The 17414-nt window shown below is 43.6% G+C and overlaps 1 protein-coding gene across 3 annotated transcripts in view; it reads right to left on the bottom strand.

The window, feature by feature from the left end:
- Positions 1–17414, bottom strand: part of ABTB3 (ankyrin repeat and BTB domain containing 3) — a 234082-nt gene that overhangs the window by 77956 nt on the left and 138712 nt on the right. For all 3 annotated transcript variants that reach the window (XM_066633515.1, XM_066633516.1, XM_066633517.1), the window contains one exon: positions 5190–5339. In XM_066633515.1, the coding sequence (XP_066489612.1) occupies positions 5190–5339 (150 nt within the window). The remainder of the gene's footprint in view (positions 1–5189; positions 5340–17414) is intronic.

Genomic DNA, 17414 nt, shown 5'->3' with positions numbered 1-17414 from the left:
ACCCTTCCTCCCTCTCAACTCCACTGACAAGATAAAAATGCTGATTGATGGCTCCCTGTGTTCTACCATCTTCAGGGGAGCTAGGAAAGCAAGGTGTTTAACAGCCAGTTATACCATGGTACTGTTAACTTATGTTCACTCAAATGGATCTCCATCTCTCTCTGAAATCTTAATTTGCTCTTAATTTGTGTGGCTGGCACCAGTATAAACTGCAAAGTGGGTTTATTGTTGTGCATGTGATACTGATTCTCCTGAATCATTTGCATTCCTCAAGTCCTCTTTAATGAAAATGCCTTTGATGCAAAGCCTGCTGCTCCTCCCTGAATAACAGCAAATGCAAGAAAGGGATACCCTTAAAGTTACATATGTCTTTGGCTCCTATAATCTCCTTCTGCCTTGTGTGTATTGAATGAGCTGGCAGGAGTGGGGTTGTGGGATTTTTTTATATTTGTTTTTGTGAAGTTTTGGTGTGCAGATTGTGACAACTGTGGGCATAACTGGAAGAGGTTCAGGATGCTAACCACCACTTGCAGCCCATGACTTCCTGAATAAACTGAGAGTCTGCATGAATAAGATAAGCTTCCCATTGAATGCTAGGAAGCAAAGGAGTTGATTAGCTGCTAATCAGTTACTGCTAAGAGGCTTCTTGTAATTTTAGCCAGTGTTTTTCTCCTGCTTCCTCTGTAAACACTATTCCTTAAAGTGAGTGCTCACTGACCATTCCCCTAAACCCAAAGTGGTTTTCATTTACGTGTGTTTGATTGCATGCCATCTTGCAGAAATATAACCCTCATGTACATTGAGAGCTACCTGTATGTCTGTGTGTGTGTGGGGGGGGGGGGAATGCTGTAAGTGAACTGGTTTATATTATAAACAACTAATCCACATATGAAACAAGCAAAATAAAACAAAATAAAACTGGAGAATGAACCTGAAGACTCATTAAAGTCTAGTGACATTAGAGTCATTCATTAGAGCAGTGTTTCTTGAGCAGTGTTGGGACCCACTAGGCAGGTTGTGAGCCAATGTCAGGTGGGTCCCCATTCATTTCAATATTTTATTTTTATATATTAGACTTGATGCTGCCATGGTACGTGACTGCATTTGGGGAAATGTTACAGATCTGTACTTTGAACAGGCTGCTATGTATATGCTTTTAGCAATGACAGTCAATGGGACTTACACCTGGGTAAGTGTGGTGATTACAGCCTAGGACTGCTAAAAATTGTCTTGCTTGATGACAACACTTCCGGTCATGACATCACTTCCAGTGGATCCTGGCAAATTCTCAATCTAAAAAGTGGGTCCTGGTGCTAAAAGTGTGAGAACCACTGCATTAGAGAACAAAGTATTGTAGTGAGAGAGGATCACCAATCACGGGTTTTGCAAAGCTGCATGCACAGCTGTTAGCTCTATTTCTTAGAATATTCTGTCCTTTTTCTTGCAATGAGAAAGTAAAGGAAGTGGCATTCTCCTTCACCATTTGCTTGGCTTTCAGGCTTGCGGTCACATGAAATAAATGCACTGGCACATACAATAGAATTCTTGTTTCCACTTGAGTGGTAGCCTTTCATTTCAACTGCCACAGTATCACCTAGGGATATCCAACATGGACTTAAACGTAAAGCAAAACACCACAGAAACAGGAAAATCTTTTCATGAAAGGAAAATAAAAGAACAAAAAATAGCATTCATAACACAGAAGGGAATGGAGGGTGAGGAAATTCACTGCTATATTGCAACTGCATATTGCTTGCAAAATTAGAGTTAAGAAAAACATATCTTATTTGCAATTGTAGAAGTGTGGCTTCCCCTTTCATTCACCATGGCTGCTGGTAAGTTTTGGAGGTTCAGATACTTTGTATCTGAAGGGGGCCCAAGTTCAGAGACGATACTGTTGACTTCAAAGAGCCAGGGTGTTAACCCTGGGAAAGGAGTCCAAAAATCTTGCTAAGTGTTTGGCAACCCAATCCAACCTATATTCCCCCCACCCCACCCCGCTGATGCAGGCGTGCCAAGGAGGTGCTACTGCATCCTATGATGGGGGGGGGTAGTTTGAGAGGTCTCTTTGGGGTAAGTGAACTTTTGTTTTCATTTGTCCTGGGGAAAACTAAAGTCTCTATGGGACTCCTCAGTCCTGTGCCAGCTATTTTGCTGGTGCATGACCGAGACATATAAAGGTGGCAGAAATGGAGGGGGATAGGATTTGGCCACAGTCATGTCACCAAACCTGCTCTCTCCTTCCCTAGTTCCACCTCCTTCCCCACTCCACCCTGGAACCATTCCTCCTCCTCCTAACCCTGTTCCTTCTGCCACCCACCCCCACTGCACCCTAATTTATTTTTTCACATTAATTTCACCTTTCACTAGCAGATGGCCTGACCACTGGCCCACATGTATGGCCACTAGCAACAGAAGTCACTATGCTGGCCAGAAGTCCCAGAGCAAGAAACACCACTATGCAACTTCCAGCAGGAACCAGGCACTTCTGCCTGAATCCTGCTGACTCTGTCTGCAGAACATTCATTGTGCTGTTGGGGAATCTAGTCAGGATTGGGCTGTGGGTCTCATGCCAGAGTTCCTCAGGGATAAGAATCAGGAATTACACCTACTTCATTTTATAAACCCATATTATCATTTTGTAAATATTGCATGCTGCAACATTTATTGCAGGTATCTAATTCAGCAAGTGCCTTTTCCTATCACTTTATCTCCATGCCTTATTCTTTTCCTATATAAACCACCTCAAGAATGTATCATTTTAAATCAGTAAATATCCTTAATTATAAAATGCTAGGAAAACTTTTCATTGCTAAGTTTCCCTGTACGGATTTTTCCTTGAAGGCACAAGAGCGGACCAGTTCAAACAAGATCAGAGCTTCCAAGAGGATACAACATGGAAAGAAATGAGCTCCATTAATTCCTGCTTCCTCTTCCCCCTGCCCAGTTCATTTGATTAACATGCTTGCAGGAACACAAACACTCCAAGAACACAGAGCATCCAAATACATTCTGAATGCTTTGGACTGAATAGCAGTGCTATTATCAGCACTTCAGGAGACAGCAGCTTCTGACAAAACATGCCAATTCATTTGCCTATTTTAAGAAATGTAGAATCAGCACATCAGTGAATAGGTGGCTCAGTGATGAAGGGAGTCCTTAGGAGGCCTTCAATGGCAATTAGAAGGGGCAGCAAAAAAGGTAACAGGCTACTCAGATATTCTATTTTGTTTCTGCTTATACAGAGGTGGAATAGGACAGTTTATCTTTCACCTGGCACGTGGTCCATTTTCTGGTGTCTTGTTTTTTTAAAAAAATAAGAATCTGACCACAAACTAATATCAAATCAGCCACAAATTTTCCAAACTTTCCAAATTGCTCCCCATTTCTCCACTCCACATAAGCATATCCTTGCAAACATGTAATGTGAAATCATATTTTGGCAGTTGTGGCAGGAAAGTGCTCCCCGCATGTCTCCACTGACTATCCCATCTCTTCCAATGCTGCTTTTTAATAAACACATGTAGCATGAGGTTTGGCACAAAGGAAGCAATTGTGTATTAGCCCTATTACTGTGTTTGGTCTTATAAAGTCACATTTTAGATCAGGTTTTATGTACTGGACAATATGGGAGCAATCCGTGGCTGGTGGAGCTATTATTGACTGCTTTGTCATGAATACATCAGCAAGGTTAGGTATGCAGCTCTCTGTAACTTCTGCAGTGGTGATGGATCGACAGTCTGCTCTGGAAGGCTAATGGAACCAGATAATTCTTAGGTTCTGATTGCCAGTCGTTCTGTCAAAGTCCAGGTGGAATCTTGGAATAAGAATAAGACAGTAGTTCCAGGTGCCATCTACTTCTTGACCGGTAGTTTCCTAGTTAAATGGATAACTGCACACAACAAGGGCAGCAGGGGTGACAACTAGAGTGCATGCAAGCATCATAACAGCAGATATGGGCAGGTAACCTTAGCCTTTGGCGTCCCAGACCATTGGCACCACATTATCTATGTTTTGTCTGTAGTCAAATTGATGACATGCTTGGTGTTTCTATCCCTTCTCCCTTGATTTGCTGTGTGTGTTGGAGTCCAGAATTTCTGTTCTATCTTTCACCATTTAAAGGGGAAACCCACAGATTAGCCTCAGGTCAGCCAGCAAGGGGGGGGGCAGGTGGGATTGCTCTAATGAGCCTAAGTCTGACCTCTTCTCTCAGGCCTCCTTGCCATTAGCCACATAAAGGGCTGTGGAACTGGTCGAAGTCATGCTCACCTGGCATCCATGTACACTTAATATAAGTGTAACAGACAACAGAAGACTAGGATAAAATTGCAATAAATAAACAAATTTGAGTTAATCAACAGTAGAGGCCAAGGGGCAACATGGTGCTACAAACTCAAGTTACATGGTGTGTGCAAACTCAAGTAACTATGAAAAGCAGCTTTGGAAGATGGAAATTTTGAGTAGAGAAACTAGGCAAACATACAGGGACAGCCTTAAAGCAAGTAGCATTCCGGGTGATGAACATCTTCAGCATCCATCCTCTCATTTATTCAACTCTGGAATACCTTACTTTTTTATTGCATTTGTAGCCCCTTTCAAAAGTTTGTTGCAATGTATGATTTATCCCCTTTCTTATAAGACAATTTGCACATATTTACACATATGGATCTGTAAATTTGTATTTATTAATGCCATATAAGATAATTACCAATTTATCTTCTTGACTCTTAGATATTCTTAACTTAAGAAAAAACAGGAATGTCCAGTGCCCGAGGCAGTTGCCTAGGTCATCTGGTCCCGAATCCTGCCCTGAGGATAGACACACATAGGCTTTCCCAACTAACTGTTTCCCCGCTTAAGTCACACATCCAAGTTGTATCTCCTCCCACCCCCACCACAAGTGTATTTGCTAATGTCTGGTTAGGCCCTAACACTCATAGCCACCTGACAGGAACTTTAAAATGTCTGGCTATATCCTGGGCTTGGACTTTTTATGTTGCTAAGTGGTTAACCATTACTCAAACTTATGTTACAAACCACTTATCCAGCAGTGTACAAAGTTGCTCTATACCTTCCTGTCACAGCAGGTTCCTTCTACAGCCTTCCCAAACCTCAATGTGTGTGTAAGCTAGAATGTAATCACTCATAGATGTTACCAAGAAAAAGGCTAGAAATGATTTTGCACTTACTGAGCTCTGCAATACTTCCCACACGCGTTGCAAGTAAAGATTGCTCAATGGTCCGTAACTCTGATTGGCTAAACATCTGGACTTCCCCTGGTTTATTTGACCTTTGCTGGTCTTTGTGAAGATTCAGAGTTTCTGGCAGGCAAGGAACACCTGGAGTTGAAAGAGAAGAAAAAGAAAAATGTTCACTGTGGTTTTAAAATCTCAGCAAGCACAGCTTTTAATTTTTTTTTTATTTTTTTTTTGAAAGAGAAAATTTCTAAAGGGAGTTGTTGAAGACATGAAGCTGCCTGAGTCAGACTGCTGGTCCATTCTTGAACTGATAGTGTCTCTGCAGAGTCTTAAAGGAGAGATTTTTCCAGCCAACATGCACAAGATCCCTTTTGATCTACATATACCAAGGACTAAATCTAGGATCTTCTGCACAGAGAAGACACATTTTACCAGAGGGCTCAGAGTTGCACTCTGATCCTTACATGATTCATCCTGCATGTATGCCTAAGAAAATGGTGAGCCAAATACCTGTGTGAATACATCTTTATGTCCAAATTACAAAAAAATCACCACTTCCAGCTACTTTCCTACACACAACATCTTAAGATGATGCGAGACTGGGTCTAACTTCCATAGCAGAAAAGAGAAACCCCAAAATACACCACAAAACAAATTCAGCTCCTCCTCTCACATACCCTTTCTTCTCATTAATGTCCCCCATTCTTGGTTTTGATCAAGAAGGAGCAATTCATTTTCCTTGGCCTGTTAAATCCCTGACCTTTACCTGATGAAAATGTCAGTATTGCTGCCTGTGAGAAAGTTGGTTGCACATGGCAATGCAGGCAATGTGTATAGTTCGGGTTTAAACAGAAGATGAAAGCATTCCTGCCTTACAGTTATCACACTACTGTCAGAAGATAAGGATCTGTGGACTGTGTTGGCTGGATTAGGATTGCAAACCATTAGTAAGAACTGAACAAGCCACACACAAGCCTAGTTTTGCCAGGTCACTCCAGTATAGTCCTTCATTAGCTTCAGTATTTTTCAAAAATCTTGCCTTCAGACAATCACTTTGGCAACATTTTATCTGCTGAAACTATGCATCAGATAGAATTCCTGTACTTTGCAGACAACTGTGAGATATACCTTAACACACGTTCATATTTTCTGAAACATAGGTAGTGCCGGAGAAGGCCAGAGGCAACCAGCCCCACAGAAGTACCTCCCCATCATCCCTTCGCAGCAGAACCTCTTGCTAAATCAGAAATTTAAATTAGCCTGAAATCTTAAGCATGCTCACTTGGAAATTCACTCAGTTTCAATCAATAGAACTTCCATCAGACAAGAGTCTAACATGTGGCATAAAGCCTCCCCTTACCCAACTCCTATGTCCACCCAACTTTTTTTTCTGGTGCCATAACTGCAATGCAGGATATCTACTAAGTTTCTACTGACCTCTGAGGGAGAAAAGTGAAATTAATGCTACCCCTTTATGCTCAAGCTGCAGGAGGGGATATTTCTGGTGCCAACTGTGCATGCAACTATACAGTGCAAAACAGTACGATAAATTCATGAGACTTCTGAAAGACATATAGTCTCTGGGCTAGAGATTATCCCATTTTACAGGGTTGCTGTAAAGATAAGTTATAAACCTGATGTATGACACCCTGGGCTTTTTAGAGGAAGGGGTGCATACAAATGTGACTAATAAGAATAATTAAAGAATAGACTCACTGCACAAGCTTATGCATGTTTACTCAGAAATAAGTCCCATTATATGCAATGGAGCTTACTCCCAGGAAAGTATACAAAGGTTTGCAACCTTACTCACTTATGAATTATGCTGTTAAATCCACAAGCAAGCCTGCGCAGCATGGACAACCACTTCATGAATTATGTGTGGTGGCCCATCATTAACTTCCTAGATTTGGTGTCTGCCTGGAACTGCAAAAACAGAGAGGCTGTTGAACACCGCACAGGGTGCACAATACATGCTTGGTGATCAGTTTGCCTTACTGAGTCACAGCATGCCCAGTTTTGTCATAAAGAGATAGATGACTATCAGAAAAAGCTGCCGAGACTGAAAGAAATCCAGAAAGTTATGTGAATCATCCCTTAAGTAGGTATATTTTAGTTCCCCCACTTCCCATGTTTGTGAGAACAAAAGCATGAGTAAGAGAAGCACTTCGGTTCACCAGGGGCCAGAATGTAAGACGACGTCTATCAGAATCCAGGGACTACAACCTGACTCTTGTTGCAAAACTATATGATGGAAGCAGACCTATTGAAAAGCCTGGCAACCTTGAAGAAGTTATTATCACTGCATATGCCTGCTCTCAGATCAAAGTCTTTCTTATTTCAATACAATCTTAATTTGTATATTTTTTTCTGCTTCTGACACCCCATTTAAACTGACAAGGAGGCAGAAATCTCAGGCTATTGTAGCATGAATCAGGAAGAGGGAAAATTCTGTTTCCCTGGTTATTATTGCTGTATTTTTGCCTGTCATTCTGAATCAAAGAATTCCACACAACATCTCTATAAACTCTAGCTGCAGAATCTGTTTTCATGTGTCACTGGGAAATTATGCTAATAAATGTTCATTCTTTTGTTTGTCCTGTAACCGAGTAGTAGATGCTCCCTGAACTCTAGGCTTGTGCCTATCAGCTTGATTCCTTCCAGGGAGGGTTGGAAAGACTCCTGTTATGAAAGCTACTGCCAGTGTAGACAGTGTGATGACCTGGATGAACCAATGGTCTGACTGTACCTTATTCATTTGGGAAGAATACTCCCTGCTCGGATCTTCAGGGTCTCTGTGCTGCTCCAGTGAACCGCAGTACCAGTGAACCAGAACTCAAGTGAAACATTCTAGCTTATAGTATACGCACTTTATACTTTGCAGCATGTATACCAGTCTTATCATAATGTAATCTAGGCATCTAAAGAACAATTCTCTGGATCAAGTGTGGAGGGTATGCAATATCTCTAGATCAGTGTTTCTCAAGCCTTGTCCCCTACTGTACCACTTCACATAGTCCACCTATTCAAAGTACCACCAGAAGTAACTGGCGATGACAACATTGCCAGTTCCTTCTGGGTTGGAATGTGACAGATGCAATGTGATAAAAACCAGTAAGAGGTTCAGGTGGATGGGAAGGTTTTTTCAAGCGTGGAAAAGCATGCATTAAGAACATAAGAACAGCCCCACTGGATCAGGCCATAGGCCCATCTAGTCCAGCTTCCTGCCTGCCAAGTCTCCTACTGTTGTTTGTCGCATCACATTCCTGATCTCTGTGCTGGATGGTAAGTGTCCAGGGGTCCTGCAAGTATCACCAGTCACCACCTCAAGTACCACTGGTGGCATCCGATACCACTGGTTGAGAAACATTGGTCTAGATCAGGGATGTTTTTGGCAGGAGGGCCACATCATCTCTTTGACACTGTGTGAGGGGCTGGGGGTGGGGGGAGAAGAAATAATTCACATTTCCAATTTGAATAAATTTACATAAATTTGCATAAATGAATATATTAGAGGTGGAACTTATATGAATAAATGAAGGTCTTGAAATACCTCAAGGCCTATAAAAGGTCTTGTACAAAGAAAGCCTGGCCTTTCCTTCACTGCCACTGCTGCATCCCCCCCCTCCCCCGGTGAAACAGCAAGCAGTGGAGGGAGCCCTCATCCCACAGCTCATGCAAGTGAACAGTCACCCTCATGCTGAGAGTAGTTGCGCTGGGTCAGCATGGGCTCCAGCAAGTCTCCGGAGGGCCAGAAGCTCATTGGAGATTGGGACCTCCCTGTGGGCTGGACTGGGAGTCCCCGAGAGCCACAAGTAGCCCCGGGCCGGGGTTTGGGCACCCCTTGTCTAGATGACTAGGAAGGATAATTCTGTAACTCTTTTTTCCCCCTCCTTTGCCAGTAATGTGTCATAAATAACCAAAGTATTTCTAGACACATGTGGACTAGGAACTTATATGGACTAACTTGCAAGGCTCGTGTACTTACTATCTGTCCATCTGGTATGCTAGAAATAGGTGGTGGTGCTCTCTAGTAGAGTCCTGCTTCTCTTTAGAACAGGCTCCCAGTTCAGCGATACTTTGTAGCAATTGTCTTTTAGTTAAGCAGAATCTTCCTGATCAGGAGCAGGATTCCTTTGAATAGAAATACTACTTATAGATCTCCTACACTCTCTGCAAGGCCTTGAGGTAGGGGTTCCCAAACTGTGTCATGATGCCCTGCAGGGTAGTGAGGCACACCTTGGGGTGTTGTGGGCTACAGTTTGGCCAGAAGCAAGACTGTGCGGGATGCTACGAATGGCAGTAGGTAGCTCAGCCTAGCAGCCTGAACTCCCGTGCATGGTTTTTGTATCCTGGGAAAGGCCTTCCTGCCCGCCTTGAGCCTCTTACCTCCATTTGTAGCATCCCATGCTGTCTCCAAACCCAGAAATAACAGGTGATGACATCATCACCAGTCACTTTCAGGAGCCATGTGCTGCGTTTGCAGCGTATGGGGGCAGCACAGGATGCCGAAGATTGGGAAGCACTTTCTTGAAGGATTAGGGACCCTTCTTTCCAGTAACCAGGCACCCTGCGAGAATTAGGGCAGAACTGAATTAGAGACAACGCAGCTCCTCAAATGCCACTGGATTTATTTACAAAATGACACTTTGGTAGCAATCTTTCCCTCAAATTGTGTTGCAGCTCCAACTCCCCACATTGAATGGCTAGGAGTTTGCCCTTACATACATGTTGGAACTGCTCACCTCCTCTCCCTTTCTTCTGGTCATCTGCAAGAGAATTTCAAACCATCCTGCACTTCCTGCATTTTTTAAAAAACTTAAACGGTTCTAGAGGGAACCTGTAGTTTGAATTCTAGCCAACTTCATACAAACAGGTTCTAACCTCTGTTTATTACACCCCTGCTAACTGGGTAAAGTACTTGGATGGGAGACTGCCTAGGACTACTGGGTGCTGTAGGCTTATACCATAGTCTTTCGAGACTGAAGGTTGCCAACCAACTGGGTAAAAAGGCACCTCTCAAAGTTGTGTCCTCTTATATTTAGCAGGGAGGAGAGCAACTGTCCCTCTTCACCTCAGCATGGTGTCTTTTCCAGTGGTTGTTGATGATGTCTCATCTGTACTTTATTTAAGAGTGTGAGCCTTTTGGGAACAGGTAACCATTTATTGATTTATTTCTATGTAAACCACTTTGTGAAATACTCTGTTGAAAAGTGGTATATAAATATTCTTAATAATTCTTGACAATATTCTTAATAATGCACCTTTCCTTCCTATCATTAACATGCTGGCATCCTTGAGTCTCAGAAGACTATGGTATCGCGCTCTGAATGGTGGTTCTGGAACAGAGGGTCCTCTCCAGTGCTCGAAGCCTGGGTAAAGTAGATATGGAGGATAGACTGTTTCCCATGCAGCAAATCCCCCCTCTCCACGTCGCTGAAATGGTCCAATGGAAAGACAGAAGCCAATACGGTTGGTTCCAGCAGCATCGCAGGAGTTGCCAGAACGTGACTGTGTTCAGCCATGAACTGCCTCAGGGACTCCGGCTCCAGATTTTGCCTCGAGGTTGACTCCTGAAGCCTTTTCCATAACTGGATGTAGCCACAAGGCAGTGGAGGTTTGGGATCAGAATTTTCCTTCTCTCAGATGAGCTGCCTTCCCAGGCTGAAGAGTCCCATCTACCCAGTGGCTGTTTAGTCGCCTCTTACGACAAGTACAGTCAAACTGAGGGCCTATTCTTATCCCCAGCCCCCAGGTCATTAACCATGGTTATCACTGGTTATCATGGTTATCATTAACCATGGTTCTGCATTATATACACACAGATGCAAACTGTGGTCAGTATAAACTGGATTGCTTGAAACCATGGTTTGCAAACAAACCATGGTTTCAATCTTCAGTTTATGAGAGAGCCATGCCTTGTGTTAACCATGACTTGCACCCAATCTTTCATGTTATATGAAAGGGAGGGAGTGGAAAAAAAAATAACTCTAAACAAGTTAAGAGAGAATGGAAAGGAGTATTGTGAGTTGCCATTTGCTCCTGATCTCTGAAGCAAATTTCAGAGATGACTAAGTTCACTCAATGAACTGAACAGTGCAAAACTATTGTTTTAGGAACAACCATCTAAACATCTTATGCTTGTTTGAGATGAAACAACTTGGTTACATCTATACTACATTTCTGTCATAAACGTCCTACCTTGGTCACACTGAAACTGACAATTTCCTGTTGAGAAATACAGCATAATGAGAATCACAAAGAAGGCAATGATGGTAAAAAAAAAACAAACGGCCCAATAAAAAGAACACAGTAAACCACAACTGTACAACCAACAAGTGACTAAGCATGACTTGGAACAATGACTTGTAAATTTATGTGGGTAACACTTATGAACCACTGACCTGCTGTGTTTTGAAAATAATTTTGAATTTCCGTCTCTTGAGCATATGGAGAAGTATGTTAAGGCCAAAAAAAAAAAAAAAAGTCTCCTCAGCAAATCCATTCCCCATACTTACTTACTGTATATTGCTTCATACCTGAAACTATTTGCAACTGTGGTGCTGTAATTCTTTGGAAAAAAAATAAGATCCAGGCAGCGCAATCCTAACTTGCACTGGAACAGGTAGATCAGTGGGCCTGTGCTGTACTCAGCACAAGTTTCAGACTGGTTAAGGCTCAGCCTGGAGCAAGGGGAAAAAATTCCCCTTACACCGGGTACAGCCACAGTGACCCCAATTGGTCTACTCAGGTCTGTACCACCTAAAGAGGTGGCACAGATCTGAGCAGAATGGCCTGGAACCACTCCATCCCTCCCAAGAATGGGGCTAGGGTCTAGCATAACTGCCGGATCTTGGTCCTACCTCCTGCTCCCCACCCGACAGCCCGTCCACAGGCCCGCCTGCTGATTGGGCCTCCACGGGCCAGCACACTTTTATGCACCAGCATGGCCTTCCCTGAAGGAGACGCAAACTTGCTTTATAGTGTGTTTGCGACCCTCCCAGGCCGGCATAAGGGACTTAGAATTGTGCAGTTAGGATTGTACCCTAAGATATTTAACTACATACTATAGACAGGGTCTGAATCACCTCAGGCCCATAACTACACTCAAGAAGGATTTATTGGAAGTTTGTCAAACACTCTGGAAGGGCCAAAGTGAACCATTCCCCGCCCTCCTCTTATAGCACCCTCAGCAATCAGCACAGACAGCTGAGGTTGTTCGCAGTACAGAGGTTCTTAAAGACTGTGTAAGTGCTTAGGATCTGCCCTAGACGACACCTACTTTAGCAGATAACATTCAGCTTGTGCCCATTCTGTGCGTAATTAAAAAAAGTGCTTTGGTTTTAAGTGAATTTATACATCAACCCAAGGAGTGAATCCCTCCAGAAATATTGGTATGTAATTTCCTGGGTAATCTTCCTTCCCAGAGGAAACATAAAGATTGGTTAGAAGCGGATTTGTTTCAAAATTCATGCAAAGATTTTGTTTGGCACATGTTCCTTGCATATTCCCACAACCAAAAAACTGGGATTTTTCTAAATGTCCAGAAACTGCCCACAGTTAACATAGCCAGTAAGGATAAATCACAATGCTCACATAACTGGCACAACAGCATGATTTGTTGTGATCTACGTCTCAGTATCCTAAACCAGCATTAAAGCTCTTACCAATATTTAGATACCTGTGGTATCTGTGAACAGAAGAGAACACTAAACATCCTATTTGCTGTCAGGAGTGCCCCAAGCTGATCTGCCACACAAAATGGCACCTGAACGCTGCCCCACTCTCAGATTCCAATGTCACCTGCCAGAGTGTACATGCCAGGACACTCAGCACCAGGCAACACACACACACACACACACACACACACACACACACACACACACACACACACACAAGCTCTGAGCACCTGAAGATATGTGCTAATTTGGTCCCCCTTTTTACCCCACCACTGTTGCCTTCTCTGCACAGTGAAGGCAAGTGGGGGGGGGGAAGCTCCAGGCGCCGCACCTGTGGACCTTGTGGGAGTGGCACCACCACACCCGCTGCACTGCTGCCTCAGCCTGCTGCGCCACCTCTGCCTGCCCTCCGGAGCTGTTCTGCGAGCAGGAGAAGCCCTGCGTGGTGTTCAGGACTGCTTGGAAAGCCTTATGAGGCTTCTGATATGGTCTTAAGCAGTACTTCTGATTTCCCAGAAGTACTAAGACCATGTGGGCAGCTTCAGAAGGCTTTCCGAGTCATCCTCAATGCTGTGTGAGGCTCTGTTGCACTGTGTAGGTATCTGGGTGGGTGGGCGTGATGAAGGGGGCGGCATCGCGGACTTGCACCTGGGATGCAATGAGGGGCAGGTCTACAACTGCCTTGGTGTCGGCTGGATTCGCTCTGCCTGACCAGCTCAGATGACCTGAGAAAGGAGAAGAAGCAGCTCAGTTGTGGCAGGAATTCCTGGGTGACATGGCAACTTCCTCCTCCTCCTCCAGCTCTTCTTACCTTTCTCTTCCACGGTCTTCTTTTCTGCCACTCTGTTTTGAAATAGGACAGCAGAGCAGTTCGGAATAAGGAAGTCAAGAGAAGAATTGCCCCATTTCCAAAAAGGGATGCTTAGTTCTTTTTTGGGAAGTGGGACAGTGCTTCTCCTGATTTCCCTATTCTGACTGCTCTGCTGTTCTATTTTAAAACAGAGCAGCAGCATGAAGACAGAGGAAGGAAGTGGGGCAAGGTAGGGTGGCTGTGGAAGAGGTCGGTGGGTGCAGAGTGTAGCTTGCACCCATCCGCTGTCTGAAGCAATCCCTCTTACTTCACCACATGGATGGGGCAGTCCAGTTTGTTGTTTTGAATTTTATTTCAGAAATTTGTGTCAATAAATCATTATTTCATTAAATGATTCATTCATTTGATTTATGTCCTGCCTTTCCCCCCCCAAAAAAGGCATCCAAGATGGCTTACAATATTGTTAAAAATACAGAGAGAATACATAAAAGTATAAAATAGTGCCTATGATTCAAGAGTCCACAATGACAATGTTCTTAAAACCACAACACAATCTTAAACCAACAATCAGAACAGCTTCTACAAATAACAGAGCTGCAGCATCAGAATAATCATGGGGCGTTAAATGCAGCCACTGCGTAACACCATCAAGAAGTCCTCCAGATCACTGTTTTGGCAAAGCAATGCCAGAAGGGCAGGAATGTGGCATAATTCCTGAGGCAGGGAGTTCAAAAATTGTGATGTCATCACTAAGATGACTACATCGTCCTGAATAACCAGGCACTATACCTCTGGCAATCAGGAACCCAGAGAAGGGTCTCTAATGGCCCATTCCTAGCTGCTCTAGTACAGCATCCAGGAGCTGCTGGTGCATGCACAGAGCCACTGGTTGTTTCTACTGGTGGTTTTGTAGGATGTGGCAGTGATGCCACGTTTGCAGTGCTGCATCATGGTGGCAGATCATATGGTCAGCTGAAGTAAGAGCTCAATAGAATTGGACAGTGAGGAAGATGTTAATGGGATGATAGTTCCTTAGGGAAGATGGCACTCCTTAAAGACTCCTGGACCTAAACAATTTTGGGCTTTAAAGGTTAAAACCAGTCCTTTGACTTGGAGCTAAAAACCCACCGATGACTAATGCAGTTGCTGGAGAATTAGTGTTATATGTTCCAGGCAACCTGCCTACATCATACATTAGCTGCTGCATTCAACACCAACTGGAGTTTCCAGGCAGTCTTTAAAAGCAGTCCTATATAGAGTGTGTCACAGTAGTCCAAACTGGATCGCAACAGTGTGTGAATTCTGTGGCTAAATCACTTCTTTCCAGCAGTAGGAGAATTGCCATATACTACCCAGTAACTGCTTACAGTGCATTTATTAAATGCTCCTCACAGCTGACAGATGCCTGGAATAAGACTCTCTCTCTGTCTCTTTCATATAAATATAAAACCTGTGGGGTTTTCTGTTATGATTGCATTACAACAGCACAAACTGGTATTTGTTCATCACAGCTGGCAAAAGAAAAAACTCCCATCTGTATTATAATGCCTGCCCCCATTTGCCTTGCAATGCCTTAAGATTTACTCAGTAACAGGACTTAATTCATCCACTGCAAACAGAAGATTTTGTTTGTGGGCATGGGTTAAACAGGCAGTCCTTTCCACTGAATTTAAAAAGTGCCATGAACTCCAAGAATGTGTTTGATTGACAAACCTTTGAAACCTGCCCAGAATAAAGCATCCTGTAATAGCAGATACATCAATGATTAAGAAACCAGCAAGTGCTTCAATCAGCTCCCTTTATTTCTAATTCTATTCAAAGATAAAAATGTTTTGCCATTTCAGCTATGCTCCAATTAGTGGAAGGAGATAAATTGTTCATTAGCATGAAAGAGAGAAAAATCCTACCACACTGTAACACGACTCCCCTACTTAAGTATAGGCTAAGTTCCAAGGTTCTGTACTTGGGTAAAAATGCACAATCATTGAAGCATCTGGTTCTTGCTGGCCCAGTACTATCACACCTATGTGAAAACACCACCAAAGGATGTACTGAGGCAATCTCCAGGATCACACTGCTGCCAGGGATGGGAGGGGTCCTGGGAAATCCAGGGAGTCTGGGGTGCCCTCTACAGGTCTCCCCAAGCCTCTATAATTGTGAAAAAAAGAAAAAATGAGCACTTCCAGTTTCACAACAAAACCTAAAGTGCCAGGACCTCCCAGGACTCCAGTGTTGGCTGGAGGTAAGTGAAAAAAAAGCCCTCTCGTCCCCAGTAGCAGCATGATCCTGGGGATCACATTGATGCAATCCCCCTGCCCCAGCAAATAGTTATCTGGTTCCCTCCTCCTAAGGAGGACTTTGGGAACCACTTATCTATCATGCTCCCCTCCTTCTCTTTTTAAATTCCAGCATTACCCCAGCCCCACATACGGGGCCACTGAGAGGAATTTTATCAGGGAGTACAAAGTTTTTTGGGCACCCCTTTGCAAAGGGAGTGAAACAGAGTGGGGGAGGTTGGTGACGGATGAGCAGAATGGAGGCAGGGAGGGTCAAAACAGGGTGGGGGGAAGGTGGAGACAGCTGGAAAAGTCTTTGGAGCCCAGGTCTACCCACCCACGTGGCATCGGTAGCTAGGTACAGTAATACGGAAAAGCAAACGCACTTCTAAGTCTCTCTAAAATCTTTTCAATATAGAAAATCATGCAGAAAATTAGCATCATCATATTTAGGCTCACACTAGAATGGAAAGTGTCCTATGCGTACCAAAACGTGCTTCTGCAGCAGCTGTAGTCCTGAAGCTGTGTCCCTGAGCTCCTACACACTCCTTCACGCAAAGTGGATCCACAAGCAGAAGAGCTATTGTAACAGACCAGTTTCCTCCCAGATTTGACACTGTTAAGGAGTGTCATGTATGCATTCCTTGGTCCAGCATATATGGCTTGCCAATAGGTGCAGTAGCTGCAGCCACACAGTCTTGGTAGTATCCCCAGCATCCCATGCAGGCAATAAGTCTGAGTAGATAGGAAAATGTAAGATCCCAGGAAATTTCCCCCTTTACTCCCCTCTCCTAGGCCCTGCCCACATATGTGCATTCAAAGCCAGGTTAGGAAAACAAACTGATGTGAGATACCATAGTGAAACTTGGTATGTACATTTATAACCAAATTATCCTTTTGAATTTCAAACATCAGCAAGAGCTCCATGTCTGATTTTAACCAGGAGGGTCGGGGGGAGGAAAGAGATGCAAAGTACATTGTAATGTAGTATGTAAGGCAAAGCCAGTCAATGTTGTGTTTTGTACTTATTACAGGACCTGGCAAATGATATTTTGGTATTACAGACAGCACTGTTTCTATTTTAGTTCTTCCAAAGTCTCACAAATAGTTCCCCCAGGTTATTTTCATCCTTGCCTACAAGGACCACTGGCAGAAGAAAGTGTCATTGAAGTTATTTTTAGGAGGTACCCAACACATCTGGAGGCTCTGAGACATTGCAGCACACTATTTTTACCTGCCTTGTAGAACATGTCTATCTTTTCTGTCGAAATGCAGTGGCCCTGAACTTGAACCTCCTTCCTCATAATCAAAACATGCCCCACAGAACCTTGCTATCAATAGATTTCCCCCATTGATGCTGACACAGCACACTGACCACACACACACAGATGTCACTATGGTTCTAGGAACAGTATGTTTTGGCATCTGACTCCCAGAAACTCTAAGTAGA

The sequence above is a fragment of the Tiliqua scincoides genome, chromosome 7 (assembly GCF_035046505.1).
Source record: "Tiliqua scincoides isolate rTilSci1 chromosome 7, rTilSci1.hap2, whole genome shotgun sequence".
Classification (NCBI taxonomy): domain Eukaryota; kingdom Metazoa; phylum Chordata; class Lepidosauria; order Squamata; family Scincidae; genus Tiliqua; species Tiliqua scincoides.
This window is presented reverse-complemented; position numbering and strand designations above follow the sequence as displayed.